Source organism: Lagopus leucura, unplaced genomic scaffold (genome assembly GCF_019238085.1).
Source record: "Lagopus leucura isolate 7727_CA_CO unplaced genomic scaffold, USGS_WTPT01 Super-Scaffold_100009, whole genome shotgun sequence".
Lineage (NCBI taxonomy): Eukaryota > Metazoa > Chordata > Aves > Galliformes > Phasianidae > Lagopus > Lagopus leucura.
The window spans coordinates 15,779,877-15,805,301 of NW_024962266.1; the positions used below are offsets into that span (position 1 = coordinate 15,779,877).

Here is a 25,425-nt window from a genome sequence, read left to right on the forward strand (position 1 = left end):
GAAACCTGTTTTGTTTATAACCTTCTAAAAACAGCCGTGTACAGATGAGATGTCTCCTTCCCTAGTCAATTCATGTACTTCTCCTTGTCCAGTACGTGTCCATCTCTTCTGTTTTGGTTGCTCAAGCATTTGTTAATGTGTGAGTATAGCTCTGGCCCTAGTCACATTAAGCTTTTGGAATGTGCCTAAGAAACTTCTGCACTTCTTCAGGTCAGTGGAAGGAAATTAACTCTGAAACCTAGAATACTTCACTGATATTGTGTTGCTGCTCTGCTCTTAATCCACAACTGGATGTAATAGATTGAGCGGGATACTGGAAAAAATAGCAGTAGAATAACAAGAAAGGGAAACTGGAATTCTCCAAGGAGCTATGGTAGGAAGTTTTGGAGTTTTTGCTGATTAGCTCAGTGTGTTGAGCTTGATTTGAAATAGTAGTCAGTGCAAACTGCAGGGACTTCTTGCTGTGCAAGAACTACTCCGCATCCATAAAGAAGCAGAACTGTATATCCTGATCTTGTTGGTTAGCACTTCTTCTGCATAGGCAACCAGATACGGAAAACAACACAAATATCGTCCCATCGTATTTATTTTTAAAAAGGCTATTTTAAAATGTATTTCTCCAGTTCTCTGTCATTAAATAAGTGATCGTTACTCGTAAGTTCTGCTGAGCTCACGCCTTCCGCGCAGTACTGGACAGAACTTGCATAAGTATTAGTCATGAAAGAATAAAAACCTGTGTCTAAAATTAGACATTAGCTGAAAAATTTAAAATACATATTGATAACAGCATGAAGCTGTGTAAAGGCAGGTACAGGCTGAGTATGAGGAGAAGGTGCCTCACCAGAAAGGAAGTTGGGTGCTGGAACAGGCTTCCCGGGGCACTGGTCATAACATCAACTGGATGTTGGAGTTCAAGTAGTATTTGAACAGTGCTCTCTGACAACAGTATGAGTTAGGCTCAATCCTTGTGAATCTCTTCCAACTCATGATTTTCTACGATTTGAAGTGAGAGAACAGTAATTTACTTGCAAGATTCTTATTTTGAAACCAGTTTACTCAAGATCTGTAAATCTGTAGTTGACACATGCCACTGTGAGTTGAGGATGCCACTAGGGGCTGCTGCTGTCCTGAGGTTATTGCTCTCTAATGTTTTCTGGAGGCACTTAAACATGTTCTTGCTGCATGCTTGGACTATTTTACAAAGCAATTTTTCTCAATGATCACTTTTAGGATAATAATTTTGAAGAGCAAAATAATATATTAACTTATTTAATCTGTTGTGCCTATTGAATGATTAGGAAACTCGTTATATTGTACTAACTTTTTTTTTTTCTCTCTGTGACTCATATCGTAGAAGTGGAAATTTAATTGAATGTATGTATGGTAGAATCAAACTGTGCTAGAAGTATGTATGCAGTTGAGTCCTGAGCTATCCTCATGGGCCTGGGTTCAGGGTCAGTTCCTTCTCTGTAAAGAAGGAGAGCACTGCCTAGAGTTTTTGGATTACTCTGTGCAGTGATGAGGAAGCTTCTAAGTGTGCAGCTGCTGCTGATAATGGTGTGAGTGTTGCAGATCACCTGGATGGTATTGTGGTAACGTTGTTTCCACCATGGTGAAGCATTAGAACTCCTGGAGCCTACTTAATCAGAGACTGTTGAGGAGCAGAGGGGGAGACTGCTCCCGTGAATGCTGTGCAGGTGTGTCACTACACAGAGGTGTCTATCTGAGACAACGGGGCAAGTGGCCTACTTAAGAGAGAGTGCTAGTGAAGATGACATGTACAGTACACCTGTGGGTGATATTGAAAAGATGAATGGTTCTCTTACAATCTCTGTTTTATTTCACAACGTCGTTAAATATAACATGCTTTGTGTGCTGTTATCTAGGCTTCTTTTTCAATCTACATAATGGGAATGTGTTTCTACCATAAATTCAAGCTTAATTGGGTAGAAGTTATTTTCCAGGTTTAGTTTACTTTTGTTAAGCCTTTCATTTATTTTCTTTCTTTGAGAATGATACAAAATAGCTTTTGCAGACTGCACAGGAAAAAAAAAAATAAAAAAAATAAATGAAAGCTTTGCTTATGAATTTTTTCCCCTCCAAAACAGCCCCCTTCCGCGTTTGAAGTACTGCTTCTAGTAGCTGCTGCAGGTTTGCTCTGTGTAGATGCAGCAGGACGAATACATTCCTACATGTGTGAAAAAACGCAGACCATATTCTTGTTCTTCTCAGAGGTTATGGTGTATATATACTTTAACTGGGCCAAGGAAACTACTTAATAAATCTCCAAATAATGCCAATGTAAACAGGTTATTTTTGAATGGAAGATATGTCCGGGATTCCAGGACAAGGAGAATGCTGTGTGCATTGAATTCTACTACTTGTGTGAACTTGTTTTTTCTTTCTTTAATTTGGAGTTACCATGAAGCTTTTGTGGGTGGAGACATGCTTACTTCTTTACCATCACTCCCACCAATTTAATCTGGGAGGGAAGTAAGTGACAAAGAATGAAAGGAAGTTGTAGTGGATCCAAAAACTGATCCTTGAAAGAAGCATTCAAATTGTTTGAGTTTACTTATTATCTGTTGCAATATGTCTGATCTCTTGTGTTCGCTGTTCCTATCAAATCTGCAGTTTAGTTAAAGCATGAGTCCACGATGTATGCTATGTTTTACTTTTCACATTGGTATTGTACTCATATCCCTTTATTCAAGTTTTTGTTAGTAGCTTTGGATTTCTTTTATTTGTGCAAGGCTTACAACTTAATACAACATATAACTTTGTTATAAAGAAAGGGTCAACTATAAAAAATAAAATCAGTTACAAATATAGAGAAGGGCTGGCCATGCACTGTTGTGAACAGTTTACCAACTGAGGCACAAATTACACTTGACTGCTTAGGCATAAATTGACTGTGAATCCCTGCTACAACAGTGTAGTCTTCTGATGTGAATTCTGTAGCAGTTCCCAAAACAGAGGTAGGAGAACTCCAAGTGGAATTGAAGTCCAGATGAAATCCAGTTGAAAAAGTCAACAGCTGTGGGACTGACAATCCAGAAAGAGCAGTTACTAGCAACTACTGAAATAGAAAATGTACTGCGTTGTCATAAAAACACTTTGCCGCAGTATGCTCTGCTGTGGTAAGTCCTATTGTGGGAACAGAAAGTAACCAAAGAACGAGTATGTCATAGATTTTGAATTAGAATATAACTGAGTGTTTTCATGTGATTTGAAGATCACAATTTATTGAACTGCTGGAAGCTGCGCCTCCAAAAACATCCTCCAGTGCAGAAGATCGTGTGCCCTTGTTCTTGTTGATTTAACTGCCACCCAGCTTGCTTTGGAGGACTAACTTTTTTGTAGGGTTGACAAGAACCCATTGATTCTCTAAATTCATTCTTTATCTCCCATTTCTGAGGGTACATGATGAGCTGTTCTCATGCTCCTGACATTTCTAGAATAGAATCACAGAATGGCCTGGATTGGAAGGGATCTCAAGGATCATGAATCTCCAACCTCCCTGCCACAGGCAGGGCCACCAACCTCCCCATTTAATACCAGACCAGGCTGCCCAGGGCCCCAGGCTGCTCTGGGCGATTTTGTGAACTGAACAGACAATTTTGTGAATGTGTTCTTGTGTTATCAATACAAATCACCGTTAGTGATGAAGTTGGCTGCAAGCCTGCATCAATTCAGGTACTTGGCTGCATTTTGTATTTAGTTCTGTAGTGAATGCGAAAGTTCTAGCTGACCTGCACTTCTGTCCCTCTTGCCTTGCTGCTGAGAATCTCTGCAGATTTTAATTGTTCACATTTTGCTGCTATTTACTTTGGAAGATAAAATATTTACAGAATGATTATGAAACTTTTGTTCATTTAAAAATATTCCTGGTCAGTATGACCGGAGCTGAAAAGGACACATTGATCCTGTGACTTCAATAAATACACAGATTCCGTATATTGTTTCTCAGTAGACTATTAAATCATGTGTGTCGGTGCACATATGAATACATAAATAGCAAAGGTTTATCTAGCTTAGTCTCTGGCCTACAAAAATGGCCATAAACCAAAGCTGAGGGAAGAGGGAGAGCACAGTCAATGTAGGTGACACTGACTGCTAATTGGGTTATTATCAGCTAGATAACAACTTGGGTCAGATGCCAGGTCAGCATAACCTGGGCGAAACCAATCTCATCTGTGGCAGGACCATGTACCAGCAGCCAGCCATGACCCAATCTAGGAAAGCAAGTAACACATCTATTTTAAATTTATTGTAAATGCTGAAGCAAGAGTGTTTTATGGTGAAACATTGAAACTTCTGCTCAATCAGACAAAGGTTTTTTATCAGAGATGCCAAAGTAGTACTTGATTTTCTTTACTCCCTGTGAAGAGAAGTTATGATTGCAGAAAGTGTTTACATAAACTGATAAAAAACTTGAGAATTCAGCAGAAAACAGCCACGTGTTCCTGAACATTCTTCCATAAAAGTCTCGCCATGCCTGGCAGAGCCCTATTCACCTTCGCTATGAGGGGGATCATACTAGCACTAGTGCTCACCCTTGTGGGTAAGCTTATGCATCCCTTCTTCATTCTTCTTCCCTGGTATTTCCTTGAGTTCACTGACAACAACTGGGTTTAGACCAGATATAACTCATGTGGTTTTTCTATCTCTTTTTGTAGGCAGCCAGAAGTTAGACATTGGTAAGTACATTTTTACCTATCAATTTGGTGACTTTGTTATATGTCTATTCGTTAGAATATGCTTACAGCTTTTGTATAAATGGCTGTTATTCCCCACAGACCCAGGATTCAGTAGCAGGAAGAGTTACCTGTACAGCTATGAAGGCTTTATGTTGAATGGGCTTCAAGAAAGAAGTTTGGGCAAAGCTGGTGTGCGCTTGAGCAGCAAGCTAGAGATCAGCGGGCTATCAGAGAATGCTTACCTCCTCAAGGTACTGACCACATCCTGTTCCAAACATACCAACCAGTACTGAATCTAAGTCATGTTCATTTACTTGTGTTTCGCTCACCTGTGTTCTAAGAAGGCCTATGGGAACAGAATTGGTAACTTAGCACTGTAGGTTTCAGGAAGGTTTGCAAACTGAAGTTTCAAAATTGAGGAGTGATTTACCATCCAATTGCTTACATGTGCTTGTTGTGAAAATTATTTGTAACAAGGGCTTCATATATGCAAAGTAGAGGTGTCAGTACCTGGGGTTCTGTTACAAAATGTTTATTTCTAACTTAAGGCACTTAAGCTTCCTCTGATTTTAAGATTTTATTCAATTTTCAACAAATTTTTCCAAGTCCTGTGGGGAGAAAGGACTTGGGTATGTAAAATGCAGCTACACAGATGTAAGGTCATGCAGGTAATTAATGAGCATAGATTGAGTTTACACACTTGGGAAAAAATGTGGAAGGCATCAAAAAGGACATCTCTCAGGGGTTTTAGAAGAGCTGTAGAACTTCTGTCGTGAATGATGGTAAGATACTAAAATTATGAGTTAGGGATTGTACTTCTCACTGTTGTCTTCATCTTGAAATTGTTGTGTTAAGTGCCCCAAAGTGTGCTCTGTTAGACACACCTCAACTTGCAGTAACATCAACAGAGTCAGTAAAATTGCTTCTGATTTCCCCCGTATTTCTGTACATAGAAGTAAACAAGCAAACGAATGAAGAAGTGTTGGTTTAATCAATTCACAACAATGGATCAAATATGGTAGCTTGTTTAGTCAAAACAATAAACATTTTGAGAGGGGAAGAATTAAAATGAAATATTCTAAGAATATTTTGGGTGGAGTTAGAATTAGAATAATTTTACTTTTTAAATGTTAAATTTAGTCTAAAGCAGATCGTGGCACAGCTATTGTAGTTTAAGGCTGAAGTAAAATGGAGGGAATTTCATTTGATTTATTTGAAATGCTATTATATTATTTTCTGAATGATATTTTCCTCCATGTAGTTAACGTGACTAAACTGCTCACAATCTTTCCAAGAGTTAACAAGGACGTGTTAACTGCTTCTCTACCACAAAAGAGCAATATTGAGCCCCATGACTCGTACCGATTTTACAAAGTAAGCAACAGATAGAAGAATCAAAGAATCAACTCCTACGTGGATATCTAAGCCTAAATTTGGAAGGAAGGAGTAGACAACTAGTGATTAGGTCAATTTCTTCCAATCTGTTCACACTTTTAGTACCAACGTAATTTTATTCACATCAATATCTATTTTTAATTTCCTCTCAGGTCCGTTCTCCACAAGTGGAGGAATACAATGGGGTCTGGCCCAGGGATCCCTTCACTCGATCTTCCAAAATCACCCAAGCGGTCTCATCGTGTTTCACCCGGCCCTTCAAATTTGAATACAGCAGTGGACGGGTTGGAAGCATTTATGCCCCAGAAGACTGCCCAGATCTGTGTGTTAACATAGTGAGAGGAATACTGAACATGTTGCAGATAACCATTAAAAAATCACAGAACGTCTATGAATTACAAGAGGTTTGTGTTTCCCATTTCATTTCTAAAACAACTTTGCTGGAAGAATGCGTTCTAGGTGCTCTTCATTCATGTTTCTCTTTATCTGAATCTCCTTTCAAGCATACATATTGAAAAACTGTTGTTTTTCATTCACATAGAAAATACATGTGAACGTGTTGAAGGAATTACTTTTACTGGAATTCTTTAAAGACATTTTTTAAATTGCTTTGTTTAAAATGCAATGCCTTCATCAAAAAGGAGCCATTAGCTATGAACGTGTTTGTTATATAGCTTCTCTGCTGCAGCAACATGATCAATTTTATTTGTTCATTTTTTGTATTAATTAGTTGATTACTTTTTCTGAGTTCCTTGACTGAACTTAAAATATGTCTATTTCATGTGTTTGTGTTGTTTTTTAGTTGAGTAGGATTAATTGTGAGCAATGGGTAACAGCTTTCAAAACATAGTTCAGTGAATCCTTATCCAATTTGTCTTCAGCCAAAACATGGCTCAGTGTATCCTTACCCTCCTACTGATTCTTCAAAGATTGCTCTTCTTTGGGGAAATCCTGATACAATTCTCAGGTCTCTTTCCTTCTCCTGATCCTTTCAGGCTGGAATTGGAGGTGTTTGCCACACAAGGTACGTCATCCAGGAAGACAGAAAGAATAGCCGAGTATCTGTTACCAAAACTGTGGACTCGAATAATTGCCAGGAAAAGGTGCAAAAAAGTGTTGGGATGGCTTACATCTATCCCTGCCCCGTGGACATGATGGTATGTGAGACATGGGAAGACCTTCCTCACACCAAGCAGATGGAAAAGATGAGTAACATGAGCCATCTGCTCCATTCACTCTGTGGTCTCTCTGTGCTTCTCTAGAAGGAAAGGCTCACCAAAGGGACTGCTGCTTTCTCCTACAAGCTGAAGCAGTCAGACAGCGGCACGCTGATCACAGAGGTTGCATCTCAGCAGGTGTATCAGATCTCCCCATTCAGTGAGCCCACTGGGGTGGCTGTCATGGAAGCAAGGTAGGTGGGATGCAAGGCTGCTTCTCTAAGTGAGAATAATTGCAAGTTCTGTGGTCCCTTTCACCCCCGGTTGAAATGAGAAGAGACATAAGCCCAGCAGCAGTTGGGTAAAGCTGTAAGTACACATGCTTTACGACACCTTTTTATTCCTCTCTGTCCTTTGACAGACAGCAGCTCACCTTGCTGGAGGTGAGAAGTGAGCGGGGCAGTGCCCCAGACATCCCCATGCAGAGCTATGGCAGCCTTCGCTACCACTTCCCAGCTGTACTGCCACAGATGCCACTTCAGCTGATCAAGACAAAAAACCCTGAGCAACGGGTATGGAATTTTTAGGTTTTTGAATCACTTTCCTAATTGAAAATTAAGAGCGACCAAATATGATCAGAAATATCAAGGGGTTTAATTACACATCCCTTCTCTCTCTTGTGTTGTACAGATATTAGAAACACTGCAGCACATAGTCCTGAATAACCAACAAGATTTCCATGACGATGTTGCATACAGATTCTTAGAGCTGGTCCAGCTTTGCCGGATAGCAAGTGTTGACACTCTTGAGTCTGTCTGGAGACAAGTTTCAGATAAACCTCGTTACAGGTATTTCATTGTGTGACCTGCTAAGAAATTTTTCATTTCTGGAGACCTGAGAGCTAGACTTCTTTTTCTAATATGCTTGCAGGCGATGGCTCCTGAGTGCAGTTTCTGTGAGTGGCACCACCGAAGCATTAAAATTCCTGAAGACCAGAATTCGCAATGATGACCTCAACTACATTCAGACCCTTCTAACTGTTTCTTTGACTCTCCATTTGATGAAAGCTGATGAACACACACTTCCACTAGCAGCAGTGAGTAAATCCACATGAATCTTTCCAATTTGATAACAAAAAGAATGTTAATTGATGGCAACTTTTGATTGTAAAGTTCACTAGCGTGGGTTCTCCCATCACATATACCAATTTTGCACAAATGCTGATGCATGATTTTTTTTCTTATTTTGACATTTTTGAGAAGATAATACGTCTTCATTTTGCTATAGTGATAGAAGAGCCCTTCTCTCTTAACATAGAGAAATAGTACCATTTTAGTATGCTGGGCTAATGTGTCTTGCCTTCTACAGGCAAATCTTTCTTTGTTTGCATGGTGAATAGAATAGCATAATCTTTTATACTGAACAGGATTTTTTCCCATCTCTAGTCAGTATTCCTCTTCATAAGCAGGAAGCAAAATATATTAACTGACAGTGCTTTGTTAATGTAACTGAGACACACTCTGTTCTAAAGATGTTCTATTTATTGATTGATGTTCACCGTTAGTCCATAAACTAATATTTGTGTTTATTTATGTTGAAAGCAGTGCGGAACTAAGGTCCTAAGTGAAGCTTGCTAATGAAATGTCTATAAGCTGACTTAATTTGTTTTGATGCGAACAGCAATCATTCTGAAATTACTCCCCCTAGATAAGCTGTGATGATTTTCCTTCTCTGAAACCTATGCCAAGCATTGTCTTAAATGCTCATTTTAATTTTATTTATTTATTTTCCTTTTCTTTTTTTCTCCCCACAGGATTTAATGACCAGCTCTCGAATTCAGAAAAATCCTATGCTTCAGCAAGTGGCCTGCTTGGGATATAGTTCTGTAGTCAACAGATACTGTTCTCAGACCTCAGCATGTCCTAAAGAAGCTCTTCAGGTGGGTTGTTCCCAATAGCTTGTTAATGTACACTACTTTGGCTTAACTCTTTTTGGAGCTGGTATGAAAATGTCAACTGGACATTTTTTTATTAACTATCAATCAATTAGACAAATACACATTTCATTGGCCTCCGTCAGAACAAAGGCAATAAATCATTTTACTAAATTAGACAATAATTTCATCACTGAAAATGCAGCTTTCACATCTTTTTTTTTTTTTTCTTTTTTTTTCCCCTACCGTCATCACTGGGTGCTTTTATTAGAACCATTTACTTTATTGTGATATGCTTTTTACTGGGTATGGGGAATGCTATGGACAATGTATATATATACACATTAGGTGGAAAAGGTTGAACTGTGCTTTGTTGTCCATAGCCCATCCATGACCTTGCAGATGAAGCAATCAGCAGGGGCCGTGAAGACAAAATGAAATTAGCTCTGAAGTGCATTGGCAACATGGGAGAACCAGCCAGCTTAAAGCGTATCCTGAAGTTCCTTCCAACGTCTTCATCCAGTGCTTCTGATATCCCAATCCACATTCAGATAGATGCCATCATGGCCTTGAGAAAGATAGCTTGGAAGGATCCCAAAACAGTAAGTAGCATCTATCAGGAATTTCTTTACTTAAGGAACTGAAGAAAGAAAATGTATACTCTGAGGGTAATTAATTCAATAGCATCAAATCTATGGTTTCATTATATTTGCTTATTTTTAAGAACAACAGAATACAAGCGTACATTTCAGCTAATGTTTTCTGGTAATACATAATAAATATTGTGTTGTAGGAAATTTCCAGGATATAAACACTGTTTCTGAAGTCAACCGATATAACTAATTAAGTCTGATGTTTGTTATGTATGGTAGAAATTTAGCCACCTAGAAGTGGGTAATTTAATCTTCCTCAAGAATCAGGAGGAGAGAGAGAGACCTTCTGTTGACTTCTCAGGCAAAACACTGCCATAGGGCTGTTTCTGTCAGACCTTTCTCTGAAGTTGAGTGAGTCACAATTGACCTTCCATTAACTTGCATGGCCAGTGTAGGAAAGGCTTTGGCCTTTCAGATGGTATAGATAGCTAGAGGTGTTATATGATACAGACTCCAGTCAGACAGTCTTTGGTAATTCCCAACAACGTGTTTCCTCTCTTCAGGTGCAGGGCTATCTCATTCAGATCCTTGCAGACCAATCGCTTCCCCCTGAGGTGCGAATGATGGCTTGTGCTGTTATCTTTGAGACAAGGCCTGCCCTTGCTTTGATCACGACGATAGCTAACGTGGCAATGAAGGAAAGCAATTTGCAAGTGGCCAGTTTTGTATATTCCCACATGAAGTCTTTGTCAAAGAGCAGATTGCCATTTATGTACAACATGTAAGTAGAGACAAGGATAAAGTGCGCTGTTTTCTGCATATGCCGTCAAACTGAATTCATTTTCTTATTCTGATAGAGTGTAGCTTCTTTCTGGATATATTACCTTTCTTTGTTTAGATCTTCAGCTTGCAACATTGCCCTTAAGCTGCTAGCTCCCAAACTGGACAGGCTGAGCTATCGGTACAGCAAGGTCATTCGAGCAGGCAGTTACTTTGGTGAGTAAAGCATTTCAGTGACTTCAGAAATCCCTTCGTAAGGGTTCCCAAGTCCTTTGGAGGAATGCAAATTGTCAGTGCCTGTGTGGTTTGTGTCTAGAAAAGTTTTCCCCCTTAGAACTGCTGCTCTCTGCAAAAAGAGATTCTGTAAGATGCTTGCTAAGATTGGTTTCCGAAATGTTTAGTTCATTTCTTATTGAAAAATTAATCTATTTCTTCTTACAACTATGGTAGAAGCTTTCTCCTTTTGCTACAGAAATACATACTTAGCATACTTAAGGTCAGTTCAATGGTCTCTCTTGTTCTATTGTTTTCTGGTTTAATTTCCCTGCTGCTCCAGCCTCCTGTCATTCTGTAAAAGATTCTGCATTTGGATAAGAAATTGAACTAAGTGTGGCAGTTAAATATTTAAAAGAACAGGAATAAGTATTTATTAATTTGAGCCTGAACAATTAAAAGTTATGCAGTGATGTATCTTAGAGTCAGTAACTGAAAAAGCTGCAGAAACACAGTCTTGAATGATGAGTAAAATGGTTAGAAAAATGGTCTTTTGTTTGCTTCCACCCCAGATAACTATAGAGTTGGTGCTGCTGGAGAAATCTTTGTTATGAACAGTCCAGGAACTATGTTCCCATCAGCAATAATTTCCAAATTGATGGCAAATTCTGCAGGTTCAGTGGCTGATCTGATAGAGGTAAATATTTATTTAAATTAGTAATAAAGCAAATAGAACAATTTTCATATCAAAATTTGTCTCCTAAGTTTCCACTCTGTAAGTATGTTTCAGACTATTTCTTCTCACACTGTTTTTGTAGGTTGGCATCCGAGCGGAAGGCCTCACAGATGTCATAATGAAAAGAAACATCCCGTTTGCTGAATATCCCACATACAAGAAGATAAAGGAGCTTGGAAAAGCTGTAGGTGTTTTTAGTAGTATAATGCATGTGTTACATGAGGGGATATTTAGTGATGCTTATCGTGAAAGATAAGTTCATCTCAGAGGGTATATTACCCACCAGCAGTCAGTTTGAGTAGGTCTGCAGAAGAGGGATCTGCAGTGAGACTGCAGGAGATATTCCTCCTGTAATGTCTGTGATATCTTCTGCAAGTCTCGCTGCAGCCCCACTTCCTTCCCACCTCAGATATGACTGCAGAAGGAGCAGTGAGATGAGGGGAAAGTAGATGTCACAGTACAAACATCTCCCATGCCTGGCAGGTTTTCTCCTTCCTCCGTTTTCCCAGCATAGTTTATGAGAAGTTCTCCTCATCTCCAAGAGAAACTATGATTTGGTGCAGTGCTTTCAAACTGAGTTTAACAGCACAAATGGCCTTGCTCCTCTGTATTAAAGTTCTTTCACTCTAAATAAGTGAACAGTGGATAGGGAACATCACAGCGATAGGGAGGACGTCTAAACTTGCAACACTACACTGTTAACAGAATACCAAGGAAATATGAGGGGCAAAAGAAGGCTGGGTTGGTCAGTAATAGTTGTCATTGCCTTGCTAAACTGCCATTTGTAAAGCATTGCATTAAGGAACTTCACTTGTTTCCTGATCTGTTCCCTAGCTGCTGGGATGGAAAGAGCTGCCAACAGAAACCCCCTTGATATCAGCCTACTTGAAAATACTTGGACAAGAAGTGGCCTTCGTCAACATCAACAAGGAAGTCTTGCAACAAGCCATGAAGGTATCAGGGCCCCCTACTTCTCTTTGCAAGGCTTGACACCACTGTCCTTTCATTCCCTCACCCCTTGGACCTCTGTCCTCTGGCAGACTGTAGTGGAACCTGCTGATCGAAACACGGCAATGAAAAGAATCACCAGCCAGATCCGCAACGGCATCGCAGGGCAGTGGACGCAGCCAGTGTGGATGGGAGAGCTGCGATACGTGGTTCCCAGCTGCCTCGGCCTGCCGCTGGAGTACGGGTCCTACACCACTGCCCTGGCACGAGCTGCAGTCAGCGGTGGGTTGGGAAGCACGAGGGCTGCTGCGCTAGCAGGTGGGAGGGACAGGCTAAGAGAGGCTGGGGAAAGATGTAGGAAAACAACCAGCCTAACAAAAAGACGTGATTTTTGTAGCGTCTTAAAACACAGGAGGAGAGGTAGTGAAGGTATTGAAAAAGAAGCTGGACACACATGAAAGCGGTGAGAGTTGTCACTGTGCTGGGGGGTCAGGCTGCCGCTCCAGGGAAAGCGACAGGTTGGAGGGATGGCCTGGCAGGACGGTGCTGAATCGTGGCTAGGGACAACTAACCCCGTGCGTGCGCAGGCTGGCTATTGCCCAGGCGGCGGCAGCTTTGCGGAAAAGGGCCGGGGAGGACAAGCTGACGGTGAATCGGCAGCGTGCCCTTGTGGTAGTGGACGCCAACTGCATCCTTGGCTGCCAAAGTTGAAGCAGGGCGAGTTTCGAAAGGCTTTTTCTCCTTAGCACGTTTGAGGCTGCGCCAGAAGTTCTGTGCCCAGTTCTGGGTCCTCAGTGCAAAGGCCGGCAGCAGCACAGAAACGGTAAGAGGCCGAAGCACCTGAACACAGAGCAAGTTTTCTGTATATTTTTTTCTTTTTCAGATTTGAAAAAAAGACCTTTTATCTCAAATACCTTTCACCGTATGAAGAGAAAATATTACCTCTTCCTGAAAACTGCATCTTGCTGACACATTTTAAAATGCTGTTCTGTCTTTTGCAGTTGATGGAAAGATGACTCCACCTTTAACTGGAGATTTTAGACTTTCTCAGTTGCTTGAATCCACCATGCAGATTCAGTCTGACTTAAACCCCAGGTATGGCAGATTTCTTATGCCTTAATTATAGATGGAAGTTTTTTGTTTCTATTTTTTTTTTTTTAATATGACAGAGAACTCAACGTAAAAACGAACACCTTTCTTACATACAACCACATCACTGTATTTCACTCTATTTCAGTTTATACATGCATACAGTTGCAACGATGGGTGTCAACACAGAATACTTTCAACATGCTGTTGAAATTCAAGGCGAGGTCCAGACAAGAATGCCAATGAAGTTTGATGCCAAGATAGATGTGAAATTGAAAAATATTAAGATTGAAACAAACCCATGCCGTGAGGAAACTGAGATAGTGGTTGGAAGGTATGATGGCATTACTTCAGGATAATTTGTGTTGTGGAAATCTTAAGAAGTTCATGATTCACTGACATTTTATGGAGGTTTTTAGACAAGCAATGTGTAAATAACATTTAGAATAAAGGGCAAAGAAAAATAAGGGAGTCGAAAGTCAGAAGATGCCTCAAATATTTAGGAGCTTAATTTTTATTTTAATTTACTTATTATTTTACTAATTCTTATTTAAAAAAATATTTTTATTTCCAAATAAATGTCTCTCATTTTGGAAATTTATTTAAATTTACCCATGCTTTGAAAACTGACTGTGATGTTCCTCGTGACATCTTAATTGTTTTTAACAATATTTATACTAACAGTTGCATATAGAGTTCCCATGTTCAAGGAACATACTTCTGTCATAACACTTGACAGAGGCAGGACAATAATTTGTTTAATCCAAATACATGGGTTTACCACTTTCTATGTGTATTTTCACAGACATAAGGCTTTTGCTGTATCAAGGAACATAGGAGAACTAGGTGCTGAAAAGAGGACCTCAATTCTTCCGGGAGATGCTCCATTAAAAATTATGGAAGAACCTTTCCAAACATCACAGAGGGCTTCCGGGGAACATTTAACAATGGTAACCTATTCCTTTTTGCTTGCACAATTACACTTACCCCTCATGTGCTACCTGTACCTGCAGTTTTACTCTTGCCTATGATATGCTCCCAGTGGCATTCACATGCTCATCTCCACTACAGCAAGAGCCTGACAGCATGCCAAGGAAACAGTCCCATGGTTCTCAAGAAGATCTTCGCCATAGCACAGGAAAAAGAACGCATAAACGAGATGTTTGCCTCAAAATGCATCGTCTTGGCTGCCAGCTCTGCTTTTCCAGAAGGTCGAGAGATGCCAGTTTCATAAAGAATACATATTTGCACAGATTAATTGGAGAACATGAAGCTAAAATAGTTTTGATGCCAGGTACAATACTGAGCACAAGCCTTTTCTTATTAGGTTTGTTAGTGCCCCTTGAAGCGGTATAACTTTTTAATCTGTGCAATTTGTGTGCAGTTCCTACAGATGCTGATATTGACAAAATTCAGCTGGAGATTCAGGCAGGATCTAGAGCAGCTTCCAAAATAATTAATGAGGTAAACTCAGAGTCTGAGGAAGAGGATGAATCATCTCCATATGAGGACATTCAAGCTAAACTGAAGAGGATTCTAGGCATTGAAAATGTGTTCAAGGTAAGAGACTTGGAGCCTGCAAGCGGAGGATATTTTCCAGTAAATAAAGCCATAAAGGATTTGAAGGCTAGGGTGGAAAACTGGCATGGGAAATCCAGGATGGGGTTGCTTCGAAAGGTGCCAGTGCTGTTAGCCCATGTCACATCTGGACAGACTGACCTGAGAGGTGCGTCCAGCTGGGGCTGGTCCTCCTTGCTGGGGCAGATTTTGGAGAGGAAGAGTGAGCTTCCATGGTGGGGCAGGAAAGGCTGTGGTGAGCAGCTTGTCTGACACCCACAGATTTTTCACATTGTAAATACAGAAACAGATGTTTCTCCCCTCTTATAATTTCCTATGAATTATTTTGCAGGTTGCAAACAAAACACGGCACCCGAAAAGTCGGCCATCTAAGAAAGGAAATGCTATGCTAGCAGAGCTTGGGACAGAGCCCAATGCAAAAACTTCCTCCAGCTCATCTTCTGCCTCCTCAACTGCCACCTCTTCTTCCTCATCTTCTGCCTCCTCCCCTAATCGTAAAAAGCCTATGGATGAAGAGGAGAATGATCAAGTAAAGCAAGCTAGAAACAAAGATGCAAGCAGCAGCAGCAGCAGCAAGAGCAGTGACAGCAGTAGCAGCAGTAGCAGTAGCAGCAGCAGTAGCAGCAGCAAGAGCAGTGACAGCAGTAGCAGCAAGAGCAGCAGCAGCAGTAGCAGCAGCAAGAGCAGCAGCAGCAGCGGTAGCAGTAGTAGGAGCAGTAGGAGCAGTAGCAGCAGCAGCAAGACAAGGAGTCGCCATAGCCATCAATCAGGGCATCTAAGTGACAGCAGCAGCAGGTCAGTGAGTCACCACAGCCATGAGCATCACTCAGGACATCTGGAAGATCACAGCAGTAGCAGCAGCAGCAGCAGCAGCATGCATTCCAAAATATGGGTAACTAATATTTCTTAGTAAATTGAAAGATGCTGATAGTATTTGTGAATTGAATTCCTCATGGCAGCTGGCTTTGTATCAAGTTATTAATTGACACAGTAAATATTAGCAACATAAAGTTTTAACATCTATTCTGCAAACACAGCTGCAGTGTCAATAAGCTACAGCTCAGCTGTCCCTGAGAGCATCTCAAAAGTTTCTACAAGTTTGCTGAAACTATTGTTGTAGGCAGGGAAGCATGTTTCACCAATGTATTGCTTTCTGTCTATACAAATTGCTTGTTTATATCTTTATTTTACAGTAGGAACATTAATGCTTTATATAAACTATTTCAACCATTTTGACTACTGCATTATGTGCTTATAACTAAGTGTACAAAACTATGCATGAATGATAGTTACTAAAATTCTGACTTAGTTCCTAGTGCTCAGAATTGAATACAATTGCAGCATTTCTTTTCTTCCAAGGCTTTTCATCTCCTTGTTATTATTTTCAAAGGGGCGTCATGAGATTTATCAGTATCGCTTTAGATCAGCACACAGACAAGAGGTGAGTTTTTCATTCTTAGTTGAGTTTGGAATCTGTTACAAGCTAAATTAAAACCTTGAAGTCCACTTGTTGTCTTTGCTGAGGGAAACTGCAGTACTGATAACACCAAATCAGCTGTGGTAATTCTTCTGAGACTCATCTCAGTAATAAGCTCCATAGCAAAGGATATTCTGCAGCACTGCCTAGTGGAGTTTCTTCAAGTGTGATTTTAAATTTCCTTCATGGTCATGATGTGTTTTCTTCCTGCAGTTCCCCAAAAGAAAACTCCCAGGTGACAGAGTTACCAGCAGATACTCCTCTACCAGATCCAGCCATGACACATCCCGAGCTGCTTCCTGGGTTAGTTGCATCATTTCTAGGGACTTTTGACAGCTTGGAAGAGTGGCAGAGTGGCTGTGCATTTGCAGCAATTGTGCAGCTAGGGCAATGGGAACAGAAAAACACTAAATTGTCAAGTTTTGAATATCAGTCAAAAGTGAGACACACATTGTAGATCCCCTACATGCTTTTCATGGTTCAGTCATTTAATGGTGAGCATGGTGTAGTTCAGTAAATGGCACAAATTCTCAAATATAGTGATGAGATCCTTCTGTGCTTGCAGGGGCACACTCATGCTAAGGCCAAAGCATGAGAATATGTGCAGTATATACGCTGCTATATATTTGTAGTTTCGTTTTTTTTATTTGCTAGATCTTGCATTTAAAATGCTCCTTTGTAATGTTGTTCTTTGCAAACTCTGTCTCCCTTCTTCTTAGCCTAAGTTTCTGGGTGACATCAAAACCCCAGTGTTGGCTGCTTTTCTCCATGGCATTAGTAACAACAAGAAGACAGGAGGCCTCCAGCTTGTTGTATATGCTGATACCGACTCTGTCAGGCCGCGGATGCAGGTATTTGTGACAAACCTCACAGATTCAAGCAAGTGGAAGCTCTGTGCAGATGCTTCGGTCCTCAATGCTCACAAGGCAGTGGTAAGGCTCAAAAATTGTCGCATGCAACCGCATACATAGCAATAAAATAATGTTCCATGTTTTTAACAATGGACCACTTTTCGCTCCATTGTAGGCTTACCTGAAATGGGGCCGGAATTGCCGGGACTACAGGGTTTCTACTGAGCTGGTAACTGGACGGTTTGCTGGGCACCCTGCTGCACAAGTGAAGCTGGAGTGGCCCAAGGTTCCTTCGAGTGTCAGATCGATGGTTGAATGGTGAGGTTTTAACCTTTAGTGGCATTTGTTTATGACATTGGTCAAATGTGAAAAATCACTGTCCACCCATGAGGTTCTGGGAAATAAAGTACTAGCTATTTTTGAATTCTGTGAGCTGAGTATTGCCCTTGGATGCAAAACCTGAATGGGAGATATCACCATCCTGTGTACAGTAATGCCTTCTGCTGGTCATACTGAAAACCAGGGAACAGGTTCTTTCTCTGAACACTGATCAGTAAAGCAGGGAGTGGTTATGGGGATGTGGCCAGCGATCCTGAAGAACCTGTATGCCGCTTCTGCACAAATTTGAGGCTGCCTGGTTTGGATGAGGCCTCTTTTTGCCTCTCTGTTTCACCAGATCTTTCCTTTTTGAAGGTTTTACAAGTTTGTCCCCGGGGCTGCATTTATGCTGGGTTTCTCTGAGAGAATGGGCAAGAATCCTTCTCGACAAGCCAGGATGGTCGTGGCTCTAACTTCTCCGAGGACATGTGATATTGTTGTCAAGCTGCCTGATGTAAATATGAAATGCTGTCATCGCTCTCCTATGTTTTCCTCATAGAAAAGTGAGATTGTTGGTGTTGTTTAATTATACGGGGCCAGTTCTTAGAAGGAAAAGCTAAGTAAAGTAAGCATCAGTTTGGGTGTAAATGATGAAAGCAGCTCTTACGAGTGTTCCATCTTTTTATATTTCATCAAAGAATATTCATACAGTGATTTCATTCTTGCAAAAAGAGTATGGTGGGTATTCTTGAAGAGATGCATTTCCACCTGTGGGAGCTCCCTAAGTGTTCACATAAATACATTTGAAAAGAAAGTAATATATTCTGTCATAAATGAATTATGACCCATACCATGAAAGAAAATTGCAAGCAGAAGCAAAATCTCGTGCACAGTGAGTCAGATGAACACAGTTCGTAATTTCACATAAATTCTTTGTCAACCGAGGCAGAAGAGATTGAAATTGATTTCCATATAGGAGAAAAGGTTATCTGATCTGTTTGTTGTGAATACTTGGTACAACTACACTTTTACAGTGCTTCCAAATTCTTTTTCAGATGACCCTCTATCAAGAAGCCATGAGGCTTCCTCTATCACTTCCTGTGGGTCCGAGGATTCCAGCTTCAGAGCTGCAGCCTCCAATCTGGAATGTCTTTGCTGAAGCCCCCTCTGCAGTGCTCGAGAATTTGAAAGGTCAGAGTTGGATCAGGTTCAGAAGCAGGATGTCCTCAGTTTCTGGAATTAATTTGAACATCTTCTGAATTTTAGTTTTTTTTCTGGGATTATTTGTCTCCAGTCTGTTAGGAAATGGAATGCAATAGTGCAGGGATGGTTCAACTGAGAGAGAATATTGTGCATATATAGAGAAAGCATTTCAGGGAAATCAAGACTGACAATTATCTGAAGTGGTAACATAAACTTTCTGGCAATTATTTTGTTATGCAGAGGACTGTGTTTTTCATGCATTTTTTTAGAAGTTATGGGTGGCTGGTGGCAAAAAGTCCCTATAGCCTATACAAAAGTATCATATAGAGAAAAAAAAAAAAGCCAAAACAACCATGAAATAACATAGCACTAAAAATACAACATGTCCTCTAACGGGTTTTCTTAACAGAAAAGCAAATATTCACTGGCGTTTTATTTAACCAGCTCGCTGCTCAGTTTCGCACAACAAGATCACAACCTTTAATGAAGTCAAGTTCAACTACTCGATGCCAGCAAGCTGCTATCACATCTTGGCTCAGGATTGCAGCTCTGACCTTAAGTTCCTGGTGATGATGAAAAGTGCTGAAGAAGCTACAAACCTTAAAGCCATCAACATCAAGATTGGCAGTCAGTAAGTAACTTCTGCCAGCTGCCATCGCGTGACGGACTGCGTTGTCCACATTGGGTGGGAGAGGAGCTTGGATCTAAGCTTTCCTCAGCTTTGTTCAGCAGCCCATGGGTTTTCAGCGTTTTCCTTATTTACTTGCTGTGCACACTGAACATGATGCCTATGATGTTGTTATCTTGCATTTAGGTGACAGGAATGCACCGATGTAATTTAAACAGTTGGAATGTGCTTATGTTGTGCCAGTGATATTTAGTGAGCAAGAAAATCACTTGGTCAGTGTATGTGTATAAATGTGATACAAGCAGGATAAAAACTCTCTTCTTTTAACAGCGAAATTGACATGCATCCTGTGAACGGACAGGTGAAACTGCTGGTGGACGGGGCCGAGAGCCCCACAGACAACATTTCCCTCATATCTGCTGGTAAGTGGCACAGCATTGCCTTGTTTTCATTTTCATGTGTATGTTAGGAAAAAGAGAAGTAGACAAAAGAATTGTATCAAAGATCTTCTACAGGTTTGTATTCTGTAAGTATTTATACCCTTTGCTGTCAGGTTGTTAGTTAAGAATTTGCATGTTACTCGCTTGCACGTGAATGTTTACAAAGATCAGTTAGAGCATGAAACACTCGAGGTGGCCAAGCAAAGTAAAGCGTGACTACTGTTTCATATATTGCTGTGTCTCCCACCAGAACTCCAAATTGGAGAAGTGTATCAGTTATGGAATAAAACCTTGCTTGATAAAACCTTCACCACCCTTGTAGAATACAAGATGTTCTCATTTTGCTTCATAGGTATACATCTGGTTAGCATTCTGAAGTCTGCACAGAGAACTGTGCATGTACAGGAAAACTAGGCTGCTTTCTTATTTCCAAGCAGGGATATTTTTTCTGTAAAAGGACACAGGAGGACATTGTTTCATTCTCTGCTACACAGCTGGAGGAATGCACACTGCAGATGCTTCCTGACTGTATCTGTGGTACAGGATTCAGGATAAATCTTGCTGAAATTGGGTTAGCATCTGCCAGTGCAGCGCTCTGCCCTAATTATTATGTACTTAGTGAGCAGTAATTGTGCTAAAAATGTCCCCAATGACAATTGTGTTATTTTTGTATTTTCTTACTCCAATGCAGTGTAGTCAGAGTTTTGAATAGCTGCACAACTACACAGGTATTATAAGCAGCTCTGTAAGCCTTTCTAGGAATAAATATGATATGCTATTAACCCCAAGAAAAACAAGTAAACCTGTGATAATTATAATTATTTTCCAACTTTTTACAAACACTTGTTATTCATGTGTGCACTCTTCTTTATTTTTTTAAAGTCTATTCTTCTTGAGAACTAGTGAGGAATTCAAAGCAAAAGAGGCAAAAGAGCATTTTTTAAAAATATGATAGCTACTTTTTCCTCTATTAAAAGAGAAAGTTTGGGTCTGCTTGAAGTGTTTTTTTCTTTTTAAAATTATTTATATTCTTTTTTTCTTCTAGGTGCTTCTCTGTGGATTCACAATGAAAAGCAAGGGCTTGTACTTGTTGCCCCAGCCTTTGGTATCGATAAATTGTACTTTGATGGACAAACATTCTCGGTATAGTTTCCTCTTCATAAATCTAGATGACTTATTTCTGTAGGATCTCCTTAAATCTTTATGTATGAGTGCAAGACTGTGCGGTAGCAAAGCTAAATCTGTCCAGGCCCTGCCCCCTCTCCCCCCGTCAGAAAAAGGAACGTAAAAGAAGATAATGCAGCCAGTGCTGCGGAGTCCTTCTCTGTGTTTCTTAATAGGACATCCAAGAATACTTCACCAATACTGATTTATTCTTGCAGCAAGTGTGTGCTGGAAAGTGGGCCTGTGAACATACATAGTTTGAGTCAGCAGTGTATCTGCAAGAAGAAAGAGTTTTCAGCTTCTGTCCATGTTTGAAAGGCTGTACTAGAAAAATGGGAAACAGAAATGTAAGAAAACCAATATTATCGTGCTGCATCTATCACCTACTGGAAAACATCAATCACACAGAAGCTTCAGGATAATAGCCAAAACTAATAATTACTTAATAAGCAAGCCAGGCACAGCAGGTTTTAAAGGCTGCAATGGAGCTAAGTGCACCGCAGCATCATGGGAGTTTGGCATCTGACTGTGAGGGATGTGTGAGTTCTTAGCAAAGAAGGAAAGCATTTATATGTTTGTGTGTTGCCATGCTGGAACTAGATGATCTTTGAGGTCCCTTCCAACCCAAGCTGCTCTATGATATGTTATGATACTGAAAGGTACATACATAGCAAAAATCTGTTCCACACTGTTGTTGTGTTTGTTTGTTTTAAATTTGAAATGTTTTTTACTATTCTTTTCTTGAAGATTCAAGTTGCTTTATGGATGGCAGGGAAAACATGTGGAATCTGTGGAAAATATGATGCAGAATGTGAACAGGAGTATCGGATGCCCAATGGATATCTAGCAAAAGATGCTGTGAGCTTTGGTCATTCTTGGATCTTGGAAGAAGCGCCCTGTAAAGGAAGTATGAAAACTATGATTAATTTAATTTAGTATTGTTTAGAAAATGTTAAATCTGTAAATACATTGGGAAAAACATTTGTGAAGGTCTCACTCTTCAGTTATATTAAATATAACCAATATTTTTCAGCTTAGAAAGGAATAAGAAATTAGAAGTTAGTCAAATCCAAAATAAACCCAATCGGTTGAAATGAATCAAGCTGAAATGAAACCACTGTTTTGAAGTGAAAACTATGAAGAAGAAGAAGGTTAAATAAAAAAAGTAAGAAAATAAATTCACTTAGAATATTTTGGTGTAAGCAAATATAACTTTCCAGCCAACATTTGATCCACCAAAAAAGCAGATGGGGATTAGTAATTACTATGGCTCACCACCTGAGTTTCGAACCAGTGCAACCTGTCGAACATTTGAGCACACGAGTAGCTCCAGTGACTTAATTACATAGTTAAAATGAAGGAAAAAATAAAAGGGCTGTATTTTAAATATTTCAGTAGATTAGGATCTTACAGTGTGCTCCATTCCCTCAGCTGAGGTTATGGTACAACAGCATCCCATGGAGGAGGGAGGAGAACAAGCACATTGCCTTTGTGAACCTGATGGGAAGGACTTACTGTTACCTGGAGATGACTTTCACGTGTCCATCTGTATATCAACTGTCATTCTTCTATGTGTCTTCGTAAAGAATACCTGGCATCATACTTGCTTTAGATGTATATGCAGTTCATAGGCGTGCACACAACAAAATTCATTCTATTGCTAGTTGCAACACTCTGTGTTTCCCTCCAGCATATGGTGAAAATGACTGACATGCTGAGATTAAAGCTTAGACGTGGTTCATTTAGCTACTCACACACTTGTAACTTGTCCTGGGAATCCAAAATGGGACCAGTATTACCAGCTGGCAGCAGTGATATTTGCTCTCTCTGCAGCAGTTTTGAGTCTGAATGATGGTGGTAATGGTGTAATTCTTCAGTTATTGTTTTTATTTGTTTGGAAACACCCCTCTCCTCTTTCTACTGATGAATACTCAAAGCCTTTGTATATGGTTTGGTGGCTATTCAGTGAGCCAGTTTACTTTGCAAAATGTTTATTGGAATGTATTCCAGACTGTTTTTACATGTTAATCTAGAAATTAAGCCAGTTACAGTTGAAATTAACTTTCGGTAACTCCATATCTAATTAGCTGATTTGAAAAGCTTATCAGTCAGTGATGCAGTGCTGCTTTGCTTATGATCAACATTCAGTCTTTATAGAAGCGATTTGCTTGCAGGTTGGCAGATGGGTCAGTCTGGGGAGATTTGAAAATTTTGCACGTAAGAACATAAACTACCATCAGTGATTCTGTTACAGCTTGTAAACTGCACCGCTCATTCGTGAAGCTTGAGAAGACGGTTCAGCTTGCGGGTGTTGATTCCAAGTGCTACTCTACAGAGCCTGTGCTGCGCTGTATGAAGGGATGCTCAGCTACCAAGACAACTCCAGTCACTGTTGGCTTCCACTGCCTCCCAGCTGGTAAGCCCACAGAAACTGTAATTTTGTAATTGTAATTGTTGTAATTTTACTGCTTGTCATGGCAGTGGCATTTAAAATCCAAACTGATCTCCTCTTCATGATCTTTGAATCTAACACTGTAAGGAGAGGGCAAGAGCACAGTTAACATGTGACTCGGCTGTATTGCAGTGTGTGATAATTCAGGATCGTGTTCCACACCTTGAAACAGTGATCCTCATCCTGTATGTTTTCACTTATCACTGCCTTTGGGCATAATCCTGTTTTCCTGAGCTGATTTAGGCCATAGAAAGGCAGGTGTGAACAGGATTCCTGCCCGCAGGTGTGGCAATACTGAACATATCCCTTCTACAACTATATTGTAGAGATATTGCATATCAAAGAGATTAGATTAGATAGGTATAGATCATATTGATTATATGTTTGTGTGTGTTTTCAAAGTGTGTTTTCCTTTAAGACCACAATTTCTTTTTCTAAATATATTCTTAATAAAATTCTACATGGAAGAACTGGTTTCCAATGTAGAAATGACTTATTAAGTAAGTGATTTTCCTGGAACATCTCAGCTTGACTTAGCCGAGTATAAATATGGATGACAGCAAGGAGAAGCCAAGCCTGGTTTAATTAATGATGAATGCATGGTAAATGCCATACCTTGCAAAACTGCTTCTAAAGCACGCTGCTTGCTTTCCATTTCTTGTTAATCATCAGATTCAGCTACGAGCCTGGCTGACAAACAGATGAAGTTCGACCAGAAGTCAGAGGACATGCAGGATACTGTTGATGCACACACAGCATGTTCATGTGAGAATGAAGAATGCAGTACATGAAGCTGTACATTGCAGCACTGGAGAATACAGAAACATTTTAGTTTTTATTGTGTTGTGTAAGAAGACTCATCTCAAGAGGCAATGGAAACATTAAATTAAATGCTTAAAGATGTGTGGAATTTTCACAAGTAATTTAAAGTATTAAACTTTATTATTGTAGAAACTATTCTAATTGCCTATAACTATTTGATTTCATAATAAATACATGCATGGAAAAACCAGTGAAGGCTTCCTTCTTTCACTGACTGTGGCAAGAGGATGTCTGCAGTGCTTCTCTTCACCCCAGTCGAGGCTGTAACAGCCTGCTGTGTAGATGTACATCAGGCAAGGGTCTGTGGCAGGCCCCACCTGCAATATGGGTCGAGTGGAGTGGCAGAAGCTGCCTACCAGGCTCCAGCTTGTTTCCCCTGTGCTTCCTTCCCTGTTGCTGAGATCCTGGGCACCACAGTAGGAATTGGTTGGCTCTGGGTGAGATGCGCCCTCTGTGGCAGTAATGCAAAGAGGTGCTCTGCAGTGACGGTGTGTAGGGAACAGCTTTCAGGGAATGAACCTGAACCTCAAGCATATGGACAAGGCTGCTCTGGGGGAGGAAATGTGACGTTCCTGACGCAGCACACAGAAGCTGGTGTGAGTCAAGAGTCTCTGAGCAGAGCTGGGGTGCAAAGTCCACCCACAGCAGGTCTCTCTGGGCATGGTGAGGGATGTACTTGGCTGCCCTGCGTGCTGGAGGCCATAGGGTTCCAGGTGTGTGCTCCTGGTTGGTCTTTCTGTCTGCTCTGGGCTGGACTGGCAGGCTGCATGCCTCTAGTTTTTTGGTAAATTAATTAAAAGAGAAATAAGTGATTTGATTCTTAAAATCAGGAGCAACCAATGAAGGCAAAACTGCACTTTCCTCTTAGCACATGAATGGAAAGGTGGTTGCTGGGCAAAGGGATTGAGAAAGCTCTATACATGTTGTGTCGTTCTGCTTTCTCCAGCA

General features: G+C 40.4%; 1 protein-coding gene across 1 annotated transcript; it reads left to right on the top strand.

The window, feature by feature from the left end:
- Positions 1-4,494: 4,494 nt before the first annotated feature.
- Positions 4,495-24,553, top strand: LOC122181336 (vitellogenin-2). Its single transcript, XM_042873772.1, has 35 exons — positions 4,495-4,564; positions 4,680-4,700; positions 4,800-4,951; positions 6,248-6,499; positions 7,091-7,252; positions 7,358-7,506; positions 7,674-7,824; positions 7,943-8,100; positions 8,183-8,348; positions 9,066-9,191; positions 9,569-9,787; positions 10,342-10,559; positions 10,677-10,774; positions 11,344-11,468; positions 11,590-11,691; positions 12,342-12,461; positions 12,548-12,737; positions 13,457-13,550; positions 13,693-13,878; positions 14,350-14,494; positions 14,616-14,838; positions 14,929-15,104; positions 15,454-16,014; positions 16,513-16,563; positions 16,813-16,902; positions 17,319-17,531; positions 17,626-17,768; positions 18,144-18,282; positions 18,824-18,959; positions 19,416-19,602; positions 19,930-20,021; positions 21,085-21,182; positions 21,951-22,110; positions 23,458-23,619; positions 24,328-24,553. Exons 1-35 carry the CDS (start codon positions 4,495-4,497, stop codon positions 24,444-24,446), a joined length of 5,454 nt encoding a protein of 1,817 aa, XP_042729706.1. The 3' UTR covers positions 24,447-24,553.
- The last annotated feature ends 872 nt before the right edge of the window (positions 24,554-25,425 follow it).